General features: G+C 40.0%; 3 protein-coding genes across 5 annotated transcripts; 2 read left to right on the forward strand and 1 right to left on the reverse strand.

The window, feature by feature from the left end:
- LOC136254526 (uncharacterized) lies at nt 1-2,420 on the forward strand. The gene is made up of 2 exons (XM_066047247.1): nt 1-1,097; nt 1,151-2,420. The coding sequence occupies exons 1-2, from the start codon at nt 108-110 to the stop codon at nt 2,090-2,092; spliced, it is 1,932 nt and encodes a 643-aa protein (XP_065903319.1). The 5' UTR covers nt 1-107; the 3' UTR covers nt 2,093-2,420.
- Nucleotides 2,421-2,820: 400 nt separating this feature from the next.
- On the reverse strand, nt 2,821-7,265 carry LOC136254532 (zinc transporter ZupT-like). 3 transcript variants are annotated; one of them, XM_066047267.1, is made up of 4 exons: nt 7,132-7,265; nt 3,745-4,333; nt 3,569-3,687; nt 2,821-3,421 (listed from the first exon to the last, which is right to left on the reverse strand). In XM_066047267.1, the coding sequence occupies exons 3-4, from the start codon at nt 3,578-3,580 to the stop codon at nt 2,909-2,911; spliced, it is 525 nt and encodes a 174-aa protein (XP_065903339.1). In that variant the 5' UTR covers nt 3,581-3,687; nt 3,745-4,333; nt 7,132-7,265; the 3' UTR covers nt 2,821-2,908. The 3 variants fall into 3 exon arrangements, with proteins under 3 accessions (XP_065903339.1, XP_065903337.1, XP_065903338.1); XM_066047265.1 differs by having other exon boundaries at nt 3,569-4,333; XM_066047266.1 differs by lacking the exon at nt 7,132-7,265 and adding an exon at nt 6,699-6,841 and having other exon boundaries at nt 3,569-4,333.
- Nucleotides 7,266-7,986: 721 nt separating this feature from the next.
- LOC136254536 (uncharacterized) lies at nt 7,987-18,902 on the forward strand. Its single transcript, XM_066047272.1, has 7 exons — nt 7,987-8,943; nt 9,563-9,718; nt 15,079-15,201; nt 15,580-15,705; nt 16,454-16,565; nt 17,976-18,153; nt 18,653-18,902. The coding sequence occupies exons 1-7, from the start codon at nt 8,033-8,035 to the stop codon at nt 18,790-18,792; spliced, it is 1,746 nt and encodes a 581-aa protein (XP_065903344.1). The 5' UTR covers nt 7,987-8,032; the 3' UTR covers nt 18,793-18,902.
- The last annotated feature ends 334 nt before the right edge of the window (nt 18,903-19,236 follow it).

The following is a 19,236-nucleotide window of genomic DNA, read 5'->3' on the forward strand; positions in this document are numbered from 1 at the left end:
GCTTCCCCCCTTTCAGAGGGGGCGCTTATAATCTCTAATCGATAAGCGCCACCCCGGAGAATGGGTCTGCGAGGACGAGACTAGGCTCACACACAGAAGATCAGAAGATGGACAACGCCTCTGAGAGTGACCACCTCCAGCATCTTTATCTCACTGGAGTGAAACCAAATGGTAATGAAATTGGTGCTGGCGCGTACGGGAGAGTTTTCGAGGTGGAATATTGCGGGAGTGTTTACGCGGCTAAAGAAATTCACTCCATTTTAGTACAAGGAGTTACTCCAGAAGAATATGAAGCGACAAAGAAAACATTCCTTTCTGAGTGCATTCGTAGCGGGGCCCTTAGTCACCCAAACGTGGTACAGTTTCTAGGAGTGTACAATCCTAGTGGACAGTCGCGATTACCAGTTCTAGTGATGGAGAGGATGCAGGAGAGCCTTACGTCAGTGGTGAGGAAGTACCCAAATATTCCAATGTCTGTGAAGTTGTCTATGTTAGTGGATGTGTCTAGAGGATTGTGGTACCTACACAGCCATAATCCTCCCGTTGTCCACCGAGATCTTTCTCCCAATAATGTCTTATTGAACAGCCAGTTTGTGGCAAAAATCAGTGATCTAGGAGTAGCCAAAGCAATCACACCTGACAGTACAAACACAAAGACTTGTGCTCCAGGAACAGTAGACTTCATGAGCCCAGAAGCTTTGTTGCCATCTCCTAAGTATGGTCCTTCCCTTGACGTATTCTCCTATGGCGGATTGATACTTCATGTGGTGAATCAAGAGTGGCCTACTCCATTACACTATGTTCTGACTGATCCTGAAACAGGACGAAAGGTAGCATTATCTGAAACAGAACGACGTCAAGAGCACATGAAGAAAATGATAGGAGAGGCAGTACCAGCAGATTTACGAATATTAGTTGAGCAATGTCTTCATGATAATCCAGATATGCGTCCTCAAATAACAAATGTGTCAGAGAGAATGAGTAGGATGAAAGAAGCAGAGAGTGGTTGGAATCCAGCCGTTACCATGAACTCTGTGACATGGCAAGTAGGACACGTGACTGAGAAGTTGGCCATACCACCAACAGCTAAGGCACAGGTAAAAAAATTCTACATATTGACAGATACTGTGTATTACCTTATTGTTCACAGCAACCGGTGGATGTCCCAGATATTTTTAACAAGGCAGTAAAGGTGAAATGGAACAATGTACCTCCTCTACCAGTTGGTCGATCAACGTGTATTGCTGTGCTATTGCATGGATCAATTTACGTTGGTAGTGGTTTTGAGGGAAGAAGTGTCAATGATCACCTCAGCTGCTACAGATTAGATGTGTACAATTTATATACCAACCGATGGGACCCCAACCCCATCACCACACCATACCGTGCTTTTGCTATGACTGTACTGGATGATAAACTGATAACTGCTGGAGGATTAGTTAATGTTGATGAGACCACCAACAAGGTACTTGTTCTTGGTGCTGGACAATGGATGGACTACAATGTATTGCCAACTGCCAGGAGTTGTGCTACTGCTGTCGGATGCCATTCCATGTTAATTGTTATAGGAGGAAAGGCCATAGTGAAGGGTAGATGGACTGCAATACCAACTGTTGAGTTACTAGACAATACCAATGGATGTTGGTATACTTGTGGCAACCTCCCAACACCACACTTCCAGTTCAAGACAGCTGTTCTGAATAACACACTCTACTTATTGGGTGGACATGATGTGGAAGATAAATCTTCACCAAAAGTGTTTTCTGCTTCTTTGGAGACACTCTCAACTCACCAGTTAAAGTGGCAGTCTCTAAATGATACTCCGTGGCATTGTTCTTCTCCTGTTGTTGTGTCTAACAAGTTCTTGTTGTCAGTTGGAGGAAGACACTCATCTGATGCAACCATCCAGTCTAGTGAGGTACATGCTTTCAATCCATCAACTGGTTTATGGGAACTAATGACAAATATTCCAGTAGCAACCAGTGGTCCGACAGTTGTGGGTGTGGCTGACAACATATTCATATTGGGTGGAACTGTTGGCTTTCAACAAAGGTTGATCTCTGCTAATGTGTGGAGTGGCATATTTGAATGACTATATAATATAGACTTAGCTACCTTTGTGAGTAGCTTATACAGTTATAATGATGTACGGCAATGCATCAGTTTTTAGTCAAAGCAACTGACATTTCAAAATTAGAATTTCATTATGTCTAGACTGTAGGTAGCATACATGACACTTACATAATATGGTAATTAAGTGGCATTCTCTCACAGAAGCATATACAGTGAGTTGTATAAAATGGAGGTCATGCCATCCATCAGTTATTTTTATGCCTCACCATTTAGTCTGGCTGGCCGACCATGCATTTTTAGTGATTTTAATATTGATCATGCCTTCATTTGTAATTATTAATTTTTTATGCTTAATGGAAAAGGTGAGGTGTTGAAATTTTACAAGTGAGAATGACATAACTGTTATATGAAAGGTTAAAGTGGCTGATATAGTGACTAACATTTTTTGTCGTGTAATTATGCATAGCAACAAAAAAGTAAATTAAAATTATAGATGTGGTTGCAGAATCTGCCTGGCTGTGAAGGAAGCATAAGTGTCTGGGCTGGATATAGCCGCCACAGGTACTGAATGAGGTAATGGAACATGTAGGTGTGTATTGAAAGAGGCTGGGGAATACCCTACAGCTATATGCATACACTCCTAGTATACACTTTTTTTACTGTCTATGGGGCCACGTCATGATGTGTAAAGTACGAATGCGGCTACACAAACTTATTAATGTATATTTCCAGTCCCCAATCATATAGTTGCTGATTTGAGCAGTAATTGCATATATACACCATTTAATTATACACAGGAGAATACTATCTGTAATTTAATCTGACTATTATTTTATCAGTACAAAAATAATAGTACACTAGATGCCATTATAGCCATCCCTATTATCAGGGAGACAGGAATTAAATGACATGTCTTATCTTGAGAATACTTGTAGGCAGTTGGTAACAGTTCCATTAGTGATATGTACACCATCATTCCTGCTACAAGGCCAAACAATACTCCATATACAACTGAGCCAAACAACTCTTTAAAAATCAGCCAGCCAAGTAAGGCCCCGATTGGTTCTGAAATTCCAGAAAGGAATGACCACCACAGAGCCTTCAGTTTACTACCAGTAGCAGCAAAGTACACTGGCATAGCAACACACATACCTTCAGGAATGTTATGCATGGCTATTGCTATAGCTAGTGCTGCTCCCAGTGATGGAGATGAAAGGGTGGCCACAAATGTTGCAATTCCCTCAGGAAAGTTGTGTATCCCTATTGCCAGACATGTCAGTAGTCCCATCTTATGAAGACTTTTCCTACTGTGCTCTTGTTTGTCATCCTTAGCTGATCCATTCTCCACCTAAAGTGTTACCATAATAACTAGATAAGTATTCAGTGAAGCAGCATGCAGATCTCAACTGTATCAATTGCTCTATTAGAGTAGAGTAGTTTATGCATTCTATTATTTAAGCAACTATACATACTGTAACTGAACAATTATAGCTACCTCATCAGACATTTCTAAATACGAAACTATTCCATCTTCATTATTTACTCCATTGACTACTGGCTCAATTGCTTCAGTGCAATTGGTACCATTGCTGATGGTGCTATTTGGCTGAGTTTCTGGGTTGTGAGATTCAACATTGGTTTCATCAGAGGGCATACATTCTAATTCCTTACAGGTAGGGTTAGTAATTAAGATGGCAACTCATCAGAGTTTGCCTTGGAGTTTGTAACATCCACTTCCTCAGTTGCTGAAGAGCTACTTCCAGGCAGTACACTTAAAGAACGGTTTGACTCAACTGGAATGTCCACAATGTGCTTGTTCTTATACCAACTTGAGTTACCGGCACAGTATGAAAACTTTGCACATGCAGTCCAACTTCATGAGAAATTTTGTAATTAAGTCAAGTACTATTGTCAACAGAATTCCACAGAAAAAGCTAACAACTGTAACTAGGTCATAATGTGGCCACACTTCTCGGCAGTTTTCTCCCATTTATTCCTTGTGTGAAGAGAACCAGTAAACAATGGCTAGCTTGTAGTTTAGCTCTGGCTGCTGGTGTGATGTTGTATGTGTCCTTCACTGAAATACTAACTAAATCCAACCAGTATTTTTGCTGTGAAATACCAGAGGTCCAGCAGCAATGGTGAGACCAAATGCAAGACCCACATTATCACCTCCTTGATCATCACACAGTTCAGGAAGTGGACAATCATCTTCTGTATAGTTTGGGACAGTAGTAGTGTTTGAAATATCCATTATGGTCTGTTGAAAACACATGCATATAGAATGTACAGTGTTATTGCATTGAGACTATAAGCTTTGTTGTATACAGTCAGTGCACTGATGTAGCTATAGGAACAATAATAATAATAATAATACCGATGAAATCACATATTTATGCTGTCCAATGGCGGATCCAGGATGGGGCATTTGGGGCAAATGCCCCCCCACACACACACACACCTTTCGGAGGAGCCATACAGCCATACTTGAGTCTGATTAAAATATTAAACTTTATGTCAGGCCAAGATCAGTTTGTAAAACTCATGAAATTATGCACATTTTATTAGAATTTATTACAAATTGACCAGAAACCAAGTCAAACTAGCAGTGAAATTGTCATCCAGCACATTCGTGCGTACTAAGCACCTCTAAAATTAATTATCGTGTTTTATGATTATGATTATATACTGGGTCGAGACAGCACAGCTGATAATTGACCCAGGTAATTACAAAAACAAAAATAAAAACATTTAACATATACATGCATGCATAAAATTATTTATTGTGTGATGACAAGGTGGTTGGTAAAAATTTCTGTGGGTTGCTCTTCAATAAAATTGTTAGGTGAAGTGTTCCATTCTTTTAAAGTATTCGGAAAGAAACTTTTCTGATACGATACAGTGGAACTGACTGGGATAATAAATCGATGTTGATGGAGCTGTCTAGTTGGATACTGAGTTGGTAAGAAATGAGTTGGTAAGAAATAAGATGGTAGCTGTATGGAAGGAATAAGCTGATGAACAATTTTGTGTTGATGTTGGTTAAGACATTCAGAGTCTTTTAAACAGCTTTTAAGGCTTCACAACCATCTGCAAAGGCCAAAATGATAAAAATCAACAGTGAGACACTGCTAAGAGGTGATTATTTGCTGTTCCAAAAATGCAGCAACTAACAATAGAATCTGGCTTTCCCCAACCACCCACAACTTAGCCTGTTTGTGCCCCTCCCTTTGCCAGCTCCTGGATCCGCCCTTGCTGTCTGTGATAGTCTCATACATAACCAGACTGCTTGGGTCAGCATAGCAGTGTTTTTATTCTACTGACATTCCCAGCATGTAGGATTTTGCTCTACTCTGATTGGTGTTAAGCTGTAGGAAAGGCTTGTTGCAAATTAGTGCAGAACCGATAATACAGCTATACAGGACTTTGAAATACTGCTCTCAAGTTATCATTGAACAACCTGCAGCTTAATGCTAATCAGAAGCTGTTGCTAGATGCAGAACAAGAGGTCCTATACTAAGTTCAGCAGAACATTTTCCATATCAAAACATATGTATGGGAAGCATTTTCAGGTGGTCAACATTAAAAGTTTTCAAAACACTGGGTTAAACCATAGATAATAGAGTAACAGGGATAGGAAACGCAATAACGTGACGTCACAAAATAGTACATTTCTATTCGAATTCCGTGTAGTACGTCACGAACATACTCGTTACGCTTGCTGCGCTTGTATCAAAGAGAAACAAATTGTTGTAACGACAGAATTTTGTAACCAATGACTGTGAAACTTCGCTACAGTGAACTCAAGTAAATAATCGAGGGAAATAGGATGGTACCAACCCTCAAGGAAGTTATACGCAAAATTAAAGGAGATTGAAAGTGAAAAAAACGGACCAAAAATTACTTTAAACCACTTTACTTTCTTCGTAAATATATTCTATCCTTTTAACTGTGATAAACCTATTCCTTACCATTTAACAGAGGGAACCAGAGGAAATATCGGAGCAAAACAGGAACTGTTGCTTGAAGAAACGACTAAGTATCTTCCATTTTTAACCAAAAGTTTAAACCACCTTGCAGTACAACGCAACGGTAAAAGACTGTGTTGGTGATACGCCTAGCTTACCACAAGATTCGAAAGTGGAACCGGCTATAAAAGAAGCGGTATGGACGAGGCATGAAGGTACGATGAGCGAAAGTGTGACAGCGTGTAACAATCACGGTTAATGCGATACGCTTTGTTACAAAATCTATGGTCTGAATTCTCTCGCCAAAATCTCTCACATAGGCCTAAATACTTACTGTAGTCTGTTGGATTACTATTTACACTGCTTAGAACACTAATTCTCACAAAACTGTCTTGTCCTTTCAAGTCACGCGTAACGGAAATGAAACCGGAAATCGCTTGCGTTTCCTATCCCTTTACTCTATTATCTATGGTTAAACCCTTAAAAATTAAGAATTATGCATTAAATAAATCTAATATCTGTTTAATATCTTTTTTGAAACCTCAACTTAGTAAAACAGGCTGATCATAAAATCTCATCATTCCTTGTCATTTGTTGTCCAATGTAAAATACATGTATTTTACACTACATACAAAAAAATTTACAACCTTAACTCACAAAATCTCTACAGGACACCATACAATAAAAGAAAGCCCTTGAATTTCTCCATAGATACAGTATACCAGTATATGGTATACTGTATCTATGATTTCTCTATCCAATTCCGACCGTACAAATGGGAAAATGTTGCCATAGCAACAGTTATTTACTGCTTATGACGACATAATACGCGCTCCATACTAAAATTTAATCATCTCAGCGGGAAAATCCCAATTTACAAGTTGTTGTCCTCCACCAAATTCGCTAAATTTGGTATCATTCTACGCAGCGAAGGATGCTTAATAAGACTCCGACCGTACAAATTGTTAAACGGGTCAGTTTACAAAGATATGTTAAAAAACACGTGTTTTTACGGACTTTCTGAACACGTAAATTTTGCGGTACAAGGCTCCTTTTTAGCTTCCCCTTCGTTACTACACAAAGAACTTACACATGAATCGAATCGCCTTTCATCAAAGAGTCCGATAAACCAAACTCCATGTCTGTCAACCAGAGTACGCGAAAGTTATGGCGCTTTGTTTAAAAGACGGTGTTATTTTATATGAAACGGGCGTAACCCATTCGGAAATCCGGAATATCTTACACAAGTTTTGATATGCAGACCCAGGCTATATCTCACGATGACGAGAAAACTACATACCTATACACGTGTATATTGATCCTTAGGAATTTTCACAACTTGTAAATTGCCACCAGTGGAAAAAACTAAGTGCTGGACAAACTGCAGCACATGCTGTGTACAGTATGAAAGCTATAGGACCATATAATCTCACTGCACTGGAAAGAAACTCAGTTGTAAATGCTTACAAAATTTTCAACACAAAACTGGGGGTAGCTATAATACTACTGTAGAGATGATCTCATGTGAATCTCAATGCTCTTGTGGCTCGAAGTAGCTAGCTACTTGGAAGTCAAAGCCGACACACACATGCAGTGTGCATTTAATTCAGTATGTTAGCATTACTAATTAAGTGACCAATGCTCAGTTTTAAACTAAGCGAGTTAGCTTGTACACTGGGCAGTCATCCAGCAGCTTATCATACAAACGCATCCAGTTCACTTGGATAACTATAACAGTCATTCAGTGCGGACACTGAGAATTTACCACTTACTGGCTTACACGCAGGTACTGCATGCTAAGTCACAGCAACTCAGTCGAGAATATGGTTGTCAAGGAGGACTACGGTATTTGACAGCTAGCAATAGTCTACTTAAAGTGTGCAGTTCTCATCATTGGTTCTTTTAATATACCATCGGTAGCTGTGGTGCATATTACGTCATCGAGAACACGTAATTTGCATAATCAATATTAGTCACGTGAGAGTGTGGGTATGCTTTCACTGCTGCGGAGAGTCAGTTTATCACAGTTCGTTGTACAATATTCCTCCAAGGCCAAGCCTCGTAAGCGAAGATGGCGCTGGAAAATACTCGGCACGTTGGGTGTGTTCCTCGGCGGCTACTACGGGTGGAAATATGTCAAAGAAATAAGTAAACCAACTTTTGAAGGAGGAAGAAAGCGATTGATCATCCTCGGGTCAGGCTGGGGGGCAATGAGTGTACTAAAACATTTGGAGCCAGGCCAGTTTGAAGTTGTGGTAGTGTCTCCTAGAAATTATTTTCTGTTTACACCCCTACTGCCCAGCGTCACTGTGGGTACGGTAGAAGCACGGAGCATCGTGGAACCAGTCCGTAAAATAGTGGCCAAGAAGTTTGGAAAGTATCCTGTTCACTTCATGGAAGCAGAATGTGTTAGTGTCAACACTGAGAGCAAGACGGTTCATTGCAAGGATCAGTCAGGTGTAGTTGGGACTGTAGAAAGCTTTGATCTAGATTATGACCTGTTGGTGGTCGCTGTTGGAGCAAGGACGAATACTTTCAACACACCAGGGGTCAATGAGTATGCCCATTTCCTAAAAGAGATAAAAGATGCAAGAAAAATCCGTGACGTACTAATAGATAATGTAGAAACCGCATCCATCCCTGGACAGCCAGAAGAAGAACGTAAACGTCTCTTACACATTGTTGTGGTTGGAGGGGGGCCCACTGGGGTAGAGTTTGCTGCTGAATGTGCAGATTTTCTAAGGGAAGATGTATCCAAGATCTATCCTAATGTGATCAATGATTGTAAAGTGACACTAGTACAAAGTGGAGGATCAGTACTCAATACCTATGATAGTGCAATCAGCGAGTATACTGAGGGGACACTTAAATCTGATAAAATCAACTTGATCACCAAGGCTAGGTGTGTGTCTGTGTATGTGTTTGTCTGTTTGTATTGTATTGAACTTGTGGATTTACTGGTTTTGACAGTAGCAGTAGTAGTGCATGCATAATGCGTTGAAAACATGTGTCTACCTTGTGGATGTGGTTATCATGTCAATGCAATCATCTGTGGCAATTAATGTAGTTGCATTTTTGTGCTTTACCATTGTTGCCATAGCATAGCTGTTAGTATGCAATTATGAAGTTTTCAAGAGTGTTTGAACCTTTTATTTGAGATAGCGTTTTGTAGGCAGCTTCTGGATTACCACTTCTGCCAATATTCATATTGAAACATTAAAGAATGGAGTTACAGTATGTACATGCATTATGTGAATATACAGTACATATACTGTACTACCTGTATGTATGCTTATCCAACATAAGTACACAAGCGGGAGAATACAGTATTATCAGTGTAGTGGCAACAATTTTGTGATATACAGAGATAGGAGATATTTTAAGGAGCCAGCTGTGTTCAGCATGTAAAGATGTTGTTTTGTGAAATTAAGCTACAGCTGTAAACAGTCTATGTGTGCTTAATGCTTGTGTCAAAACTTAGCATATTTTCACAGATTACTTACGGTATGTGCTATCACTAGGGTGGTGAAAGTGACAGAGAAGAATGTAGAAGTGTTGGACAAGAAGACCAACCAGACCTCACTTCATCCTTATGGCCTCGTTGTATGGTCCACTGGAGTTGCTCCTCAACCACTGACCAAAGCTTTGTGTGAATCACTACCTGAACAGAACAACAAGTGTGTATGTGTGTGTGCTTGTACATGTGTTGTGGGTACGTGTGTGTGTGCGTGCATGCATGCGTGCGTGCGTGCATGTGTGTGTGTATGCATGCATGCGCCTGTATTCATCTGTACATCTGTGTGTAATATGCTATCCCTTAAATAGTCGCCTACCTACAGTTGTACAAACAACGTTGGGTTGACAGTATGGAGCAAAAAGGCTTTGAATGTGTAGATGTTTATAGAACTGAGCACATGCAGGGCTCAATCATAATGTTCCTACCTGTGTTAACAGAACAGATCAAAGTACTCAATAATGATGTTCATCTGTTAGTAGTATAGAGCTGAGGGTGTATCCATTCACTGGACTGGACTACGGGACTGGATTACTGGACTCGCATAAAATTTGCTCAAACACATTTTTTCAACCACTAAAGGTGATTACATAGAGTACACATGGGGCTACTGAGGCTCTCATACACATACAATCTATTCTTTTATTGTTAAGGCTTTATTAAATATGTTTGAAAAAGCGTGAGCGATATAGTTTTGGTGGTCTTTTTAATGGTATGGCTTTGGTTTTCCTCTTGTTACACTCACTGCATTTTTTTGCAAATATGTGTAACCTTACCTTCCTGTTTGAAAGTGTGCGCATTGAGAAGCTTAATGTGTACCACTGCACACTTGTTGCTATTTACAAACATTATATACCAAAGAGCCAGCAAAGCTGAAGTGAATGCACAGGGCATAGGTGATTTTTATGTTACAGTAACATAATGTAATTGCATGGTGTAAAACGTATGCTATTTTACAAAAGAATGCTAGAGAAGACAGACAGATGCATTAGTAGTGTTAACAGTGCACAGTGTTTGAAACATATATTGCTACAAATTATTTTTGATAACAAACTGCACTAAAGTTTTAGTGCAGTTTTTGTGATTAATGTACAAGTTTTATGTCTCGTGGTGAATGGTGTCAGTTTCTAAAACAATTTTACATGTAGTTAAGGGTAGTGTCTAATCACTGGACTGGGCTACTGGACTGGCATTTTTTTGGTTTTACACATTTTTAAAGGTTGGGTTACTGTACATTTGGGTGACTTGTGACAACATTTCAGTACTGAGTGGTGAATATGATACTTTAATCCTAAAAAGTAGCTGTGATAAGCCAATTAAATGCATTTCTATTCACTGCTACTCTACTGTATGGCATGCAGATATGTACAGTGTATACCCAAAAATATTTCTCTCACTGTTAGACACATGTGATTATTGTGATACAACTTTCTATACCACTGGAGTCCATGATATGTACGTAACTGTCTGTAATGGGGATTGTTGCACATTAAAACTTGTACGCACTGTATGCTGTTGTGCTATGACCACGCAATTTTTTACTCCTGTTAACTAAATGGCATTGTAGTACAATTTACAGAATGCAGACATTTCATTCCAGTAATAACCAGTTATGCAATGGGATCTAGTTTGTGTGTTCACCCACATCCCATGCACACACGCACACACTGTATGTTACAGAAAGTTGTATCACAGTAATCATGTGTGCCTAACACTGAAAGAAATATTTTTGGGTATACATATCTGCATGCCATACAGTAGAATAGCAGTGAATAGAAATGTATTTAATTGGCTATCACAGCTACTTTTTAGGATTAAAGTATCATATTCACCACTCAGTACTGAAATGTTGTCGCAAGTCACCCAAATGTACAGTAACCCAACCTTTAAAAATGTGTAAAACCAAAAAAATTCCAGTCCAGTAGTCCATTCCAATATTCCAGTCCAGTAGTCCAGTCCAGTGATTAGACACTACCTGTAGTTAAGTTTAGTGATCAAAACATAAGAAAACAAAAAAAATCTGAGTCCAGTAGTCCAGTCCAGTGTTCCAGTCCAGTAGTCCAGTCCAGTGATTAGTTACACCCTATTATTGTTGACAGTATGGACAAAAGGCCTAACAGTTAATGTTCTTCATTTGATAGACTGGTAGTACTGAGTGAATTAAGGGACAAGTAGTTGAAAGGTTACTGGCAGTGCAGTTATGTGTGGTCAACCTGCGCGCCAGGGCTCGACATGATGGGCTAATAATACAGGATGGGACCACCTACACTAAAGCATTTCCCGCAGCAGCAGAAACAAAAGTATCAGTACAGTGGGTGGTACTTGCTTATTAATGAGTTAGGACAACACAGAGAAGGTTCCAAAACTCTAACCTAATTATTGACCTACTGTATGGATGGTTGCTAATAAGCTTCTGGGCTCAGTGGGTGTGAGACAAGGCGGTCCCTAGTAAGGTATCATGGTTAGTATATGAAAACTTATGGCCTGGGCTTGGGTTGAAGACAGGATTTTTAGCACTAAATTTTCAAGAAGTTGTTGTGCGATGACACAAGATATGTGTTTTTCATGGCATGCTGTGTCATGGTTTCCTACTGGCAACAAAATATGAACAAAAATAGGTCTTAATACCACATTTCTCTTAGTATGCTAGGGTACTCAAGATGAGGATACAGGTACATGGATGCCCTTGTATGTAGACTTATGGCTTACTGACCATTATGTTTTACAGACAAAATCTAATTGTAGGGGATATTTGGGACATTTTCCAGGCTGCCTACAGCTGTATACTACAGTATATTGAATACCGTATTAATAGTCGTGGCTACTATAAGGAAAATGATGCAGGTACTATATGCGAAGCATAGAGGGCTGGAATGGTTACAGTGTGGAGGTTTGGTATGTACTGTATGAACAAAATCAAATGGTCACAGTCTGGAGGACTGGTATGGTAGAAAGGTGAAATGGCCACAGTCTGGAGGGCTGAGAACATTTTGGTCAATATCACTGGTGAATAGTCAGGAATGTAGAGGTAATGGTGTAGAGGACTGTTACATACAAACAAGCAATCTGAGTGCAAAGAGGTGAAAAGGGGGTGTTATGTTAATGGCCCATGCAGCCACTTTGGGCAGCTTTTCAGGAGCAGAAGGACTCAGAGCAGCACATTTACTGCAGTTTGTTATGATTTGGCTGGCCTATTTAGGAATGCTGCACATGTGCAAGACTGTAGTGTGTGTGTGAATTCACTCTAGTGTGTGTAGTAACAACAGTAGCCCGTTCTTGGTGGCGCACAACCCAATATTGTGTTGTGGTTGAGATGAGTGGGTACAAGACTAACATTTCTTCAACTCCCTCTTGTGCTGCCATCTTGAAAAGCATGTCTTTAAAAGTTGATGAACAACTTTATGTCGTAAGGTCCACTTCACACCTTCACTTTGTTGACTTGTATGGTCTCCTAATAACTTCCCTGGAAGGATAGTAGTACAGTAGAACCTCTCTTATCCGACCCCCTGTGTATATTTCCATTTGATAAAGTGTTCGGATAATTGAAATCGTTCGGATAACTGAAGAGACATTAGGATGACATATTTACATGCACATGTACACTTTATTTGAATTACAGTACATATTGAAATAAAATGTTACGTTGTACATGTACAGTGTTACTTCGCATGGAAAAAATTAGATAGTGTACATTGTTTCATTGAAGCAAACGGTTTTTTAATAGCAAGGGATCTTAGCTCACGTATTGTCGTCAAATTATACATGTTTGCCTCTGGTTGAAATTCCAGCCATTTTAAACACTTTTCGAACATATCTGCAGCAGCTCCATGAGAAATAGTGCACCCTTCACTGCTATCAACATCATCATCACTTTGGTCAACATCATCTTCACCAGTTTCTATATTTTCTAGCTGAACGACTTCACAGATTTCATCATCAGTGTAGACCCTGTAACCCTGATCATTTCTATCTTGCTCTAACCAGTCAAGCACATCCTCTTCTTCAAGTTGGTTTTCTTCATTCTGGACTTCATTTAACACTCTCACCATCATCAATACATCAGCAGCAGGTTCATCAAATTCTATCATTTGGATGACTTCATCTTCGTTGTCTATTGGTATGATTTTCTCCCATGATTTCCTCAGTGTTTCAGCCTTAACCTCATCCCATGCCTCCTTAATGAGATCTACCACCACCTTCATGTTGACAGACTTTAAAAAGTCTATGATAGACCTACCATCTTCATCTGCTAATAGCATTCTACTCAGCAGCTTCTTCTTGTAAATACGTTTCAAACCAATCAAAACACCCTGATCCATAGGTTGAATAAGTGACGTAACATTGGGTGGCAGAAATTTAGCCATGATTTTTCCATTTTCACTAACTAACTCATCTGCATCAGGATGGGCAGAACAATTATCTAGAAGCAGCACAGCTTCACAGTCTTTGCCTAGTTTCTCTTGGACGTACGGAATGAAATTATTATGAAACCATTCATGGAACAAACTAGACTCCATCCATGCGTTCTTTTGTGCTGAGTAGACAACAGGCAAAAGATCCATGTTAATGCCTTTAAAGCACCTGGGCTTTTTAGCTTTTCCAATAAAATGAATGGGCAGTTTGACAGTGCCTGAAGCATTAGAGCAAACATTCAGGGTTATTCGATCTTTGGCCTTCTTCTGCCCATCAACTGACTTTTCAAACGAAGCAGAAAGTGTTTTCTCAGGCAACAAACGAAAATAAAGTCCCGTTTCATCACAGTTAAAGATGTTATCTAAAGGAAAGTTCCTTGCTCTGACAAATTCACGGAACGACGGCACAAAGTCCACAGCTGCATCATAATTAGCAGACAACTTTTCACCTTGGCTTGATATATTTCGTATTTCATGTCTATTACAAAATCTCCATTTCCACCCTTCACTAGCAACGAATTTGTAGTTGTCTCCAAACAGCTTCTTACTTAATTGAACGGCTTTCTCACACAATATGGGCCCCGTCACTGGTATCCCGTCCATCCGCTTTTGTTTAAACCACAAATACACAGCCTTGTCCAGTATCGCACTAGTTCCTAGTTTCATCATCTTGGGTTGGTGATGCATTCCCATATCTAGCGTTTCCTTCTTGAAGTCTAGAAGTTTCTGGCGATCCCTTTTAATATCGCTCACGGTACTCTTACCGATGTCATATTTTGTTGCAATTGCTGCTAAGGAATAATTATTGTCGAGCAACTCTAAAATCTTCAGTTTTTCATCAACAGTTAGCACCTTCCGTTTGCGTTTTACCATCGCCATGTTTTGAAAACAATCGCACGTGATTTTTTTTTTTGCCAAACCGATTTCGGATAATCGAGGTTACGGATAATCGAGGGCCGGATAAGAGAGGGTCTACTGTAGTGTACAATTCTTTCACTGGGTATTGTGGTATTTCATAACAAAAATTAAAGTTAGTGCTTTGTTTTGCTACTGTGTACATGTGTAGTATTCTAGTGTTTACTGATGTTACTGTTTTGTTCCATGACTACAGGAATGCTCTGTTAACTGATCCGTACCTCAGAGTGTTAGGAGCTGATGGTGTGTTTGCCATTGGTGACTGTGCCACCATTAGACCTGACTCCATTCATAAGAGAGCCAAGGAATTATTTGACCAGTAAGAGAACAGTGTACTGTACACATGTGTACAGTATAAGGGTGTAAATGTGTGAGTCTACACGTATGACAGAAATGTTACCAGCAGAGAATGTTTTGCAGAAGTAACACCTTTGCAGCAAAATTGCCTGAAACTAATGTTTCTCTCATACATGACTCTGTATAAATTTTCATGATCAACAATCACTACTGTCTTTGACCATTGGCAACACTTGACATTTACAGTGGTAGCATTCGTATTCGTTATAACAAGTACTCATCTTGCTTATGACCAGTTATTTATATGCTTTTATTTTACAAAGACCAGCCTTGAGTACATTTTCTGATAGTTTGTAGATGCTGACTGATATATGTAGTAATATAACTCTACACACTCTAGGGCTGACATTAATGGTAACGGTAGTTTGGATGATAAAGAGTTCTACCAGTTTGTGGAGAACGTGAAATTGAACTATCCTCAACTGATGACCTACTTGTCCATGGCTTGTGACTACTCCATTGATAGGTAAACACTCCATTGTCCTATATCACTTGTGTATGTACTGTCTAGTGTATTGTAAAGATCTTTGTTATACAACAAAGAAGATGTACCTGTCAAGTTTAGATTACTTTCTATTTCACAAGTGGCTTGTTTTGTAGTACGTAGGATCACTGGTACTGTATATTGTTAATTATTTTGTATCAAAATTTCAGATCATGTGTCATGCTTGATAACAAGTTTACTATACCAAGAACTAGTGTAGGCTGGTATAAAAGATTTGTACATGTCTATTCTTGTTGAAGCCCACGCATCTCTTAACAGTAACACAGGGCCTGAAATTACATGTTTTGGAAATGATCTGACAAATCTTGCTGTGTGGTCGGACATACTCAACAACTTTCTAAAAGTGTTCAGACATTATTGTCGATGTCCGATCATAATTTCGGGTTGTGGTAATATTATTATCATGTTAACTCCTTGTGTGGTGTTTTCAATTAGTCCCCACACAGCTCATTAGTTCATCCTCGCATGTGTAATTGCAATATCTCATATGAATTGCATTATGATCGATCTATTGTGTAAATGAGAACCTTTTTGTGTGTGTGCGTGCATGTGGTAATTACATAATTGTGTTAGAGTTATCAAGATGAATGTAAAAGTAATTCCAGGAGCTCAAAGGCGTGTTGAGCTCCTGGTAATACAAAAGTGCTGAACACTAATTCAATAAATGTTGAACTATTATTAGAGGTGATTACATGTGTCACTTGTGTAGCCTGTTCCACAAAGCTGACCAGTCTGGTGATAATGCACTCAGTTTTGAGGAGTTTGAACAAAGCTTGAAGGAGATGGACAAGAACTTGACACAGCTACCACCGACTGCACAGGTAATACACAACAATTGTGTGTTGTAACTGAATACCGGTACTGTGTTAGTGATTTAATCATACAGTACGGTAGTACTGTATATTAGGGACCATGGAGATTTGGGTTTTCCTAGCCAAAAAATCATCAAAAACCAGCTTCACAACTCCATCCTGGCACCTTGGCAGTATTGGTTAGGTATAACCAAGCCCAAAAGTGCCTTCAGTACCATCATAATTATTCAATGGAATTTTCTACTGCCTGCCTGCCTGCCTGCCTGCCTGCCTGCCTGCCTGCCTGCCTGCCTGCCTGCCTGCCTGCCTGCCTGCCTGCCTGCCTGCCTGCCTGCCTGCCTGCCTGCCTGCCTGCCTGCCTGCCTGCCTGCCTGCCTGCCTGCCTGCCTGCCTGCCTGCCTGCCTGCCTGCCTGCCTGCCTGCCTGCCTGCCTGCCTGCCTGCCTGCCTGCCTGCCTTCAGGCAAGCGTAACTCGATAACAGCTAAGGCTATGGGCTTGATTTTTTCGACATCGCTTCGTCCCGAGACGTGCCTTTTGGCATACCGCAGTACGTACAATACACGCATCATGGACTTACCTTTGTCCTCTTTTGTGTCCCATTTCTTTTTGCTAACAGCTCAAGGTGTCGATTTGCGGTAGCGCAATACATGGCTTCCCTACAATACGTTTGTAAACGGGAATCGTCCGTATTTTCCGTGGTGACTGGACTGATTGCAGAGATGATTTTAACACTGTTCTTTGTTTGTAACGTGTAACGGGCTGAACATAGCTGAAAGCGAAGCGTAATGGCCGCTGCACTTTTGAAGCAGTAATTGATAGTTGGGGGCGTGCGAATCGTCGTATTTTCATGGTGACTTGATTGTTGCAGAGGCACTTCTTCTACTGTTTTTCATCTGTAGCGCTGTGTAACGGGTTGAACATAGCTGAAAGCGAAGCGTAATGGCCACTGCACTTTCGAGCAGTTTTTGATAGCTGGGGCGCATGTTCAGACGAAAGCATTAATTCTGGTGCCATCCTTTCTTTTGATGCGGTATGTGTGGGTTCACCAGTCATAATAATGTTACAAAAAAGTAAACAAACAAGTTCAAGGAAAATTTTAAAATTTTAAGCTCGATTAGGGATCATAGAAAAAAAAGTAGGGAAACAAGGGAGGTCACCTACACCTGCAGATATACTAGCGAACATTTAATCCCTAATTCAGTCTTGGTCTTGGTTCATAAGACTGGATTAGGGATTAAATGTTTGCTAATATATCTGCAGGTGTAGGCGACCTCCCTTGTTTCCCTACTTTTTTTTTTCTGATCCCTAATCAAACTTAATTTTTCCTTGAACTTGTATTCATAACATGGACGGTGCCTGTCTCAGCTATACATCTTTGGGCCTTTTTGCACATTCCTCATTGTAATTACTTTTATCAGGTGGCTGATCAGCAGGGGAAGTACCTTGGTCACTTGTTAACAACAACAGATGGAGATGTTACTAAGCAGAGTGTGCTGGATCTACAGAAAGCTGCCATCAGACCATTTGAGTATCACCACTTTGGATCTTTTGCTTATGTTGGTGACAACAAAGCGGTTCTGCAAATGCCAGTTATAGGTATGGATGATGTCGAGTGTGTGTGCGTGTGTGGTAGATTAGGAAACATCATTTTCATCAGCTTGTACAGTGGAATTAATTAATTCCATTTTACATGTATTTAGACCAATTAAAATCAGGACAAAGTGTCAAAAAGTTCATATATTTTTAAAGGGGGGTTTCCACTGGCTGTCATCAGAGATCCCATTATGTCTTTGATTGTCTCATTAGAGAATTTAGATCATTTCCATCTGTTTTAATACAGGCAGCTGCCATAGTGAGAAGCCCCATTGCTTAACCGAGGTAGCATTTTAAACTGTGCTCAAGTCCATAGTGAATACGAGAGCACAAAGTCTCCTTCCATTTTTTGTCACAGTCCAAACCTGAGAACCCTAAACCCTCTACTACATCTGTAGGTGTACCCACTGACCATAATGTACATGGTAGAACACACCTTTACCCACAACATAGAAGCTATGCAGTATTCCTACATAACTTTACACATTGATGTTCTCAACAGGGGCAGTGAGTGGTGCTTGGACAATGATGCTATGGAGGGCAGCTTATGCTAGTGAACTAGCCTCATGGAGGACCCGGCTACTTGTGGTGGGTGACTGGGGCAAATCCTACGTGTTTGGAAGAGACAGTTCTCGTATATAATTAGTATACTACGTGTGTTCATAGTTGTATTATCATTCTTGCATCCAATAAGGTACAGGTACACCCCCTGTACGTGTAATCAATTTGCTGAAAGTCATGCCATTTTTGAATTCTTTGTTGGATTTATAAGTTATATGGGTATCAAACTCCTCCCATAGAGGAAATATTTATACTGTACATAGAGCTGAGATGTGCAGTAGCAAAGTTCAGTAAAGCTGATCACGTTTGGGGTTTTATTGAGTAGATGTAGGTCACTGTGACACATTATCGGATTATTTCAGTGGCCAGATGACCTTATTTGACAGGTTTTACAGTCATGTTATAGCTAAGTTCCAAGTACCATATAGCAAGGTTTTATTTTTGAGGGATTTTTTTTGCAGATTGGCAGCTGTCCATGAAAATTGTTACCTTGAAATTTGCAGCTCAATCAGTTTGAATGTTCCC

This window comes from Dysidea avara, chromosome 4 (genome assembly GCF_963678975.1).
Source record: "Dysidea avara chromosome 4, odDysAvar1.4, whole genome shotgun sequence".
In the NCBI taxonomy this organism is placed as follows: domain Eukaryota; kingdom Metazoa; phylum Porifera; class Demospongiae; order Dictyoceratida; family Dysideidae; genus Dysidea; species Dysidea avara.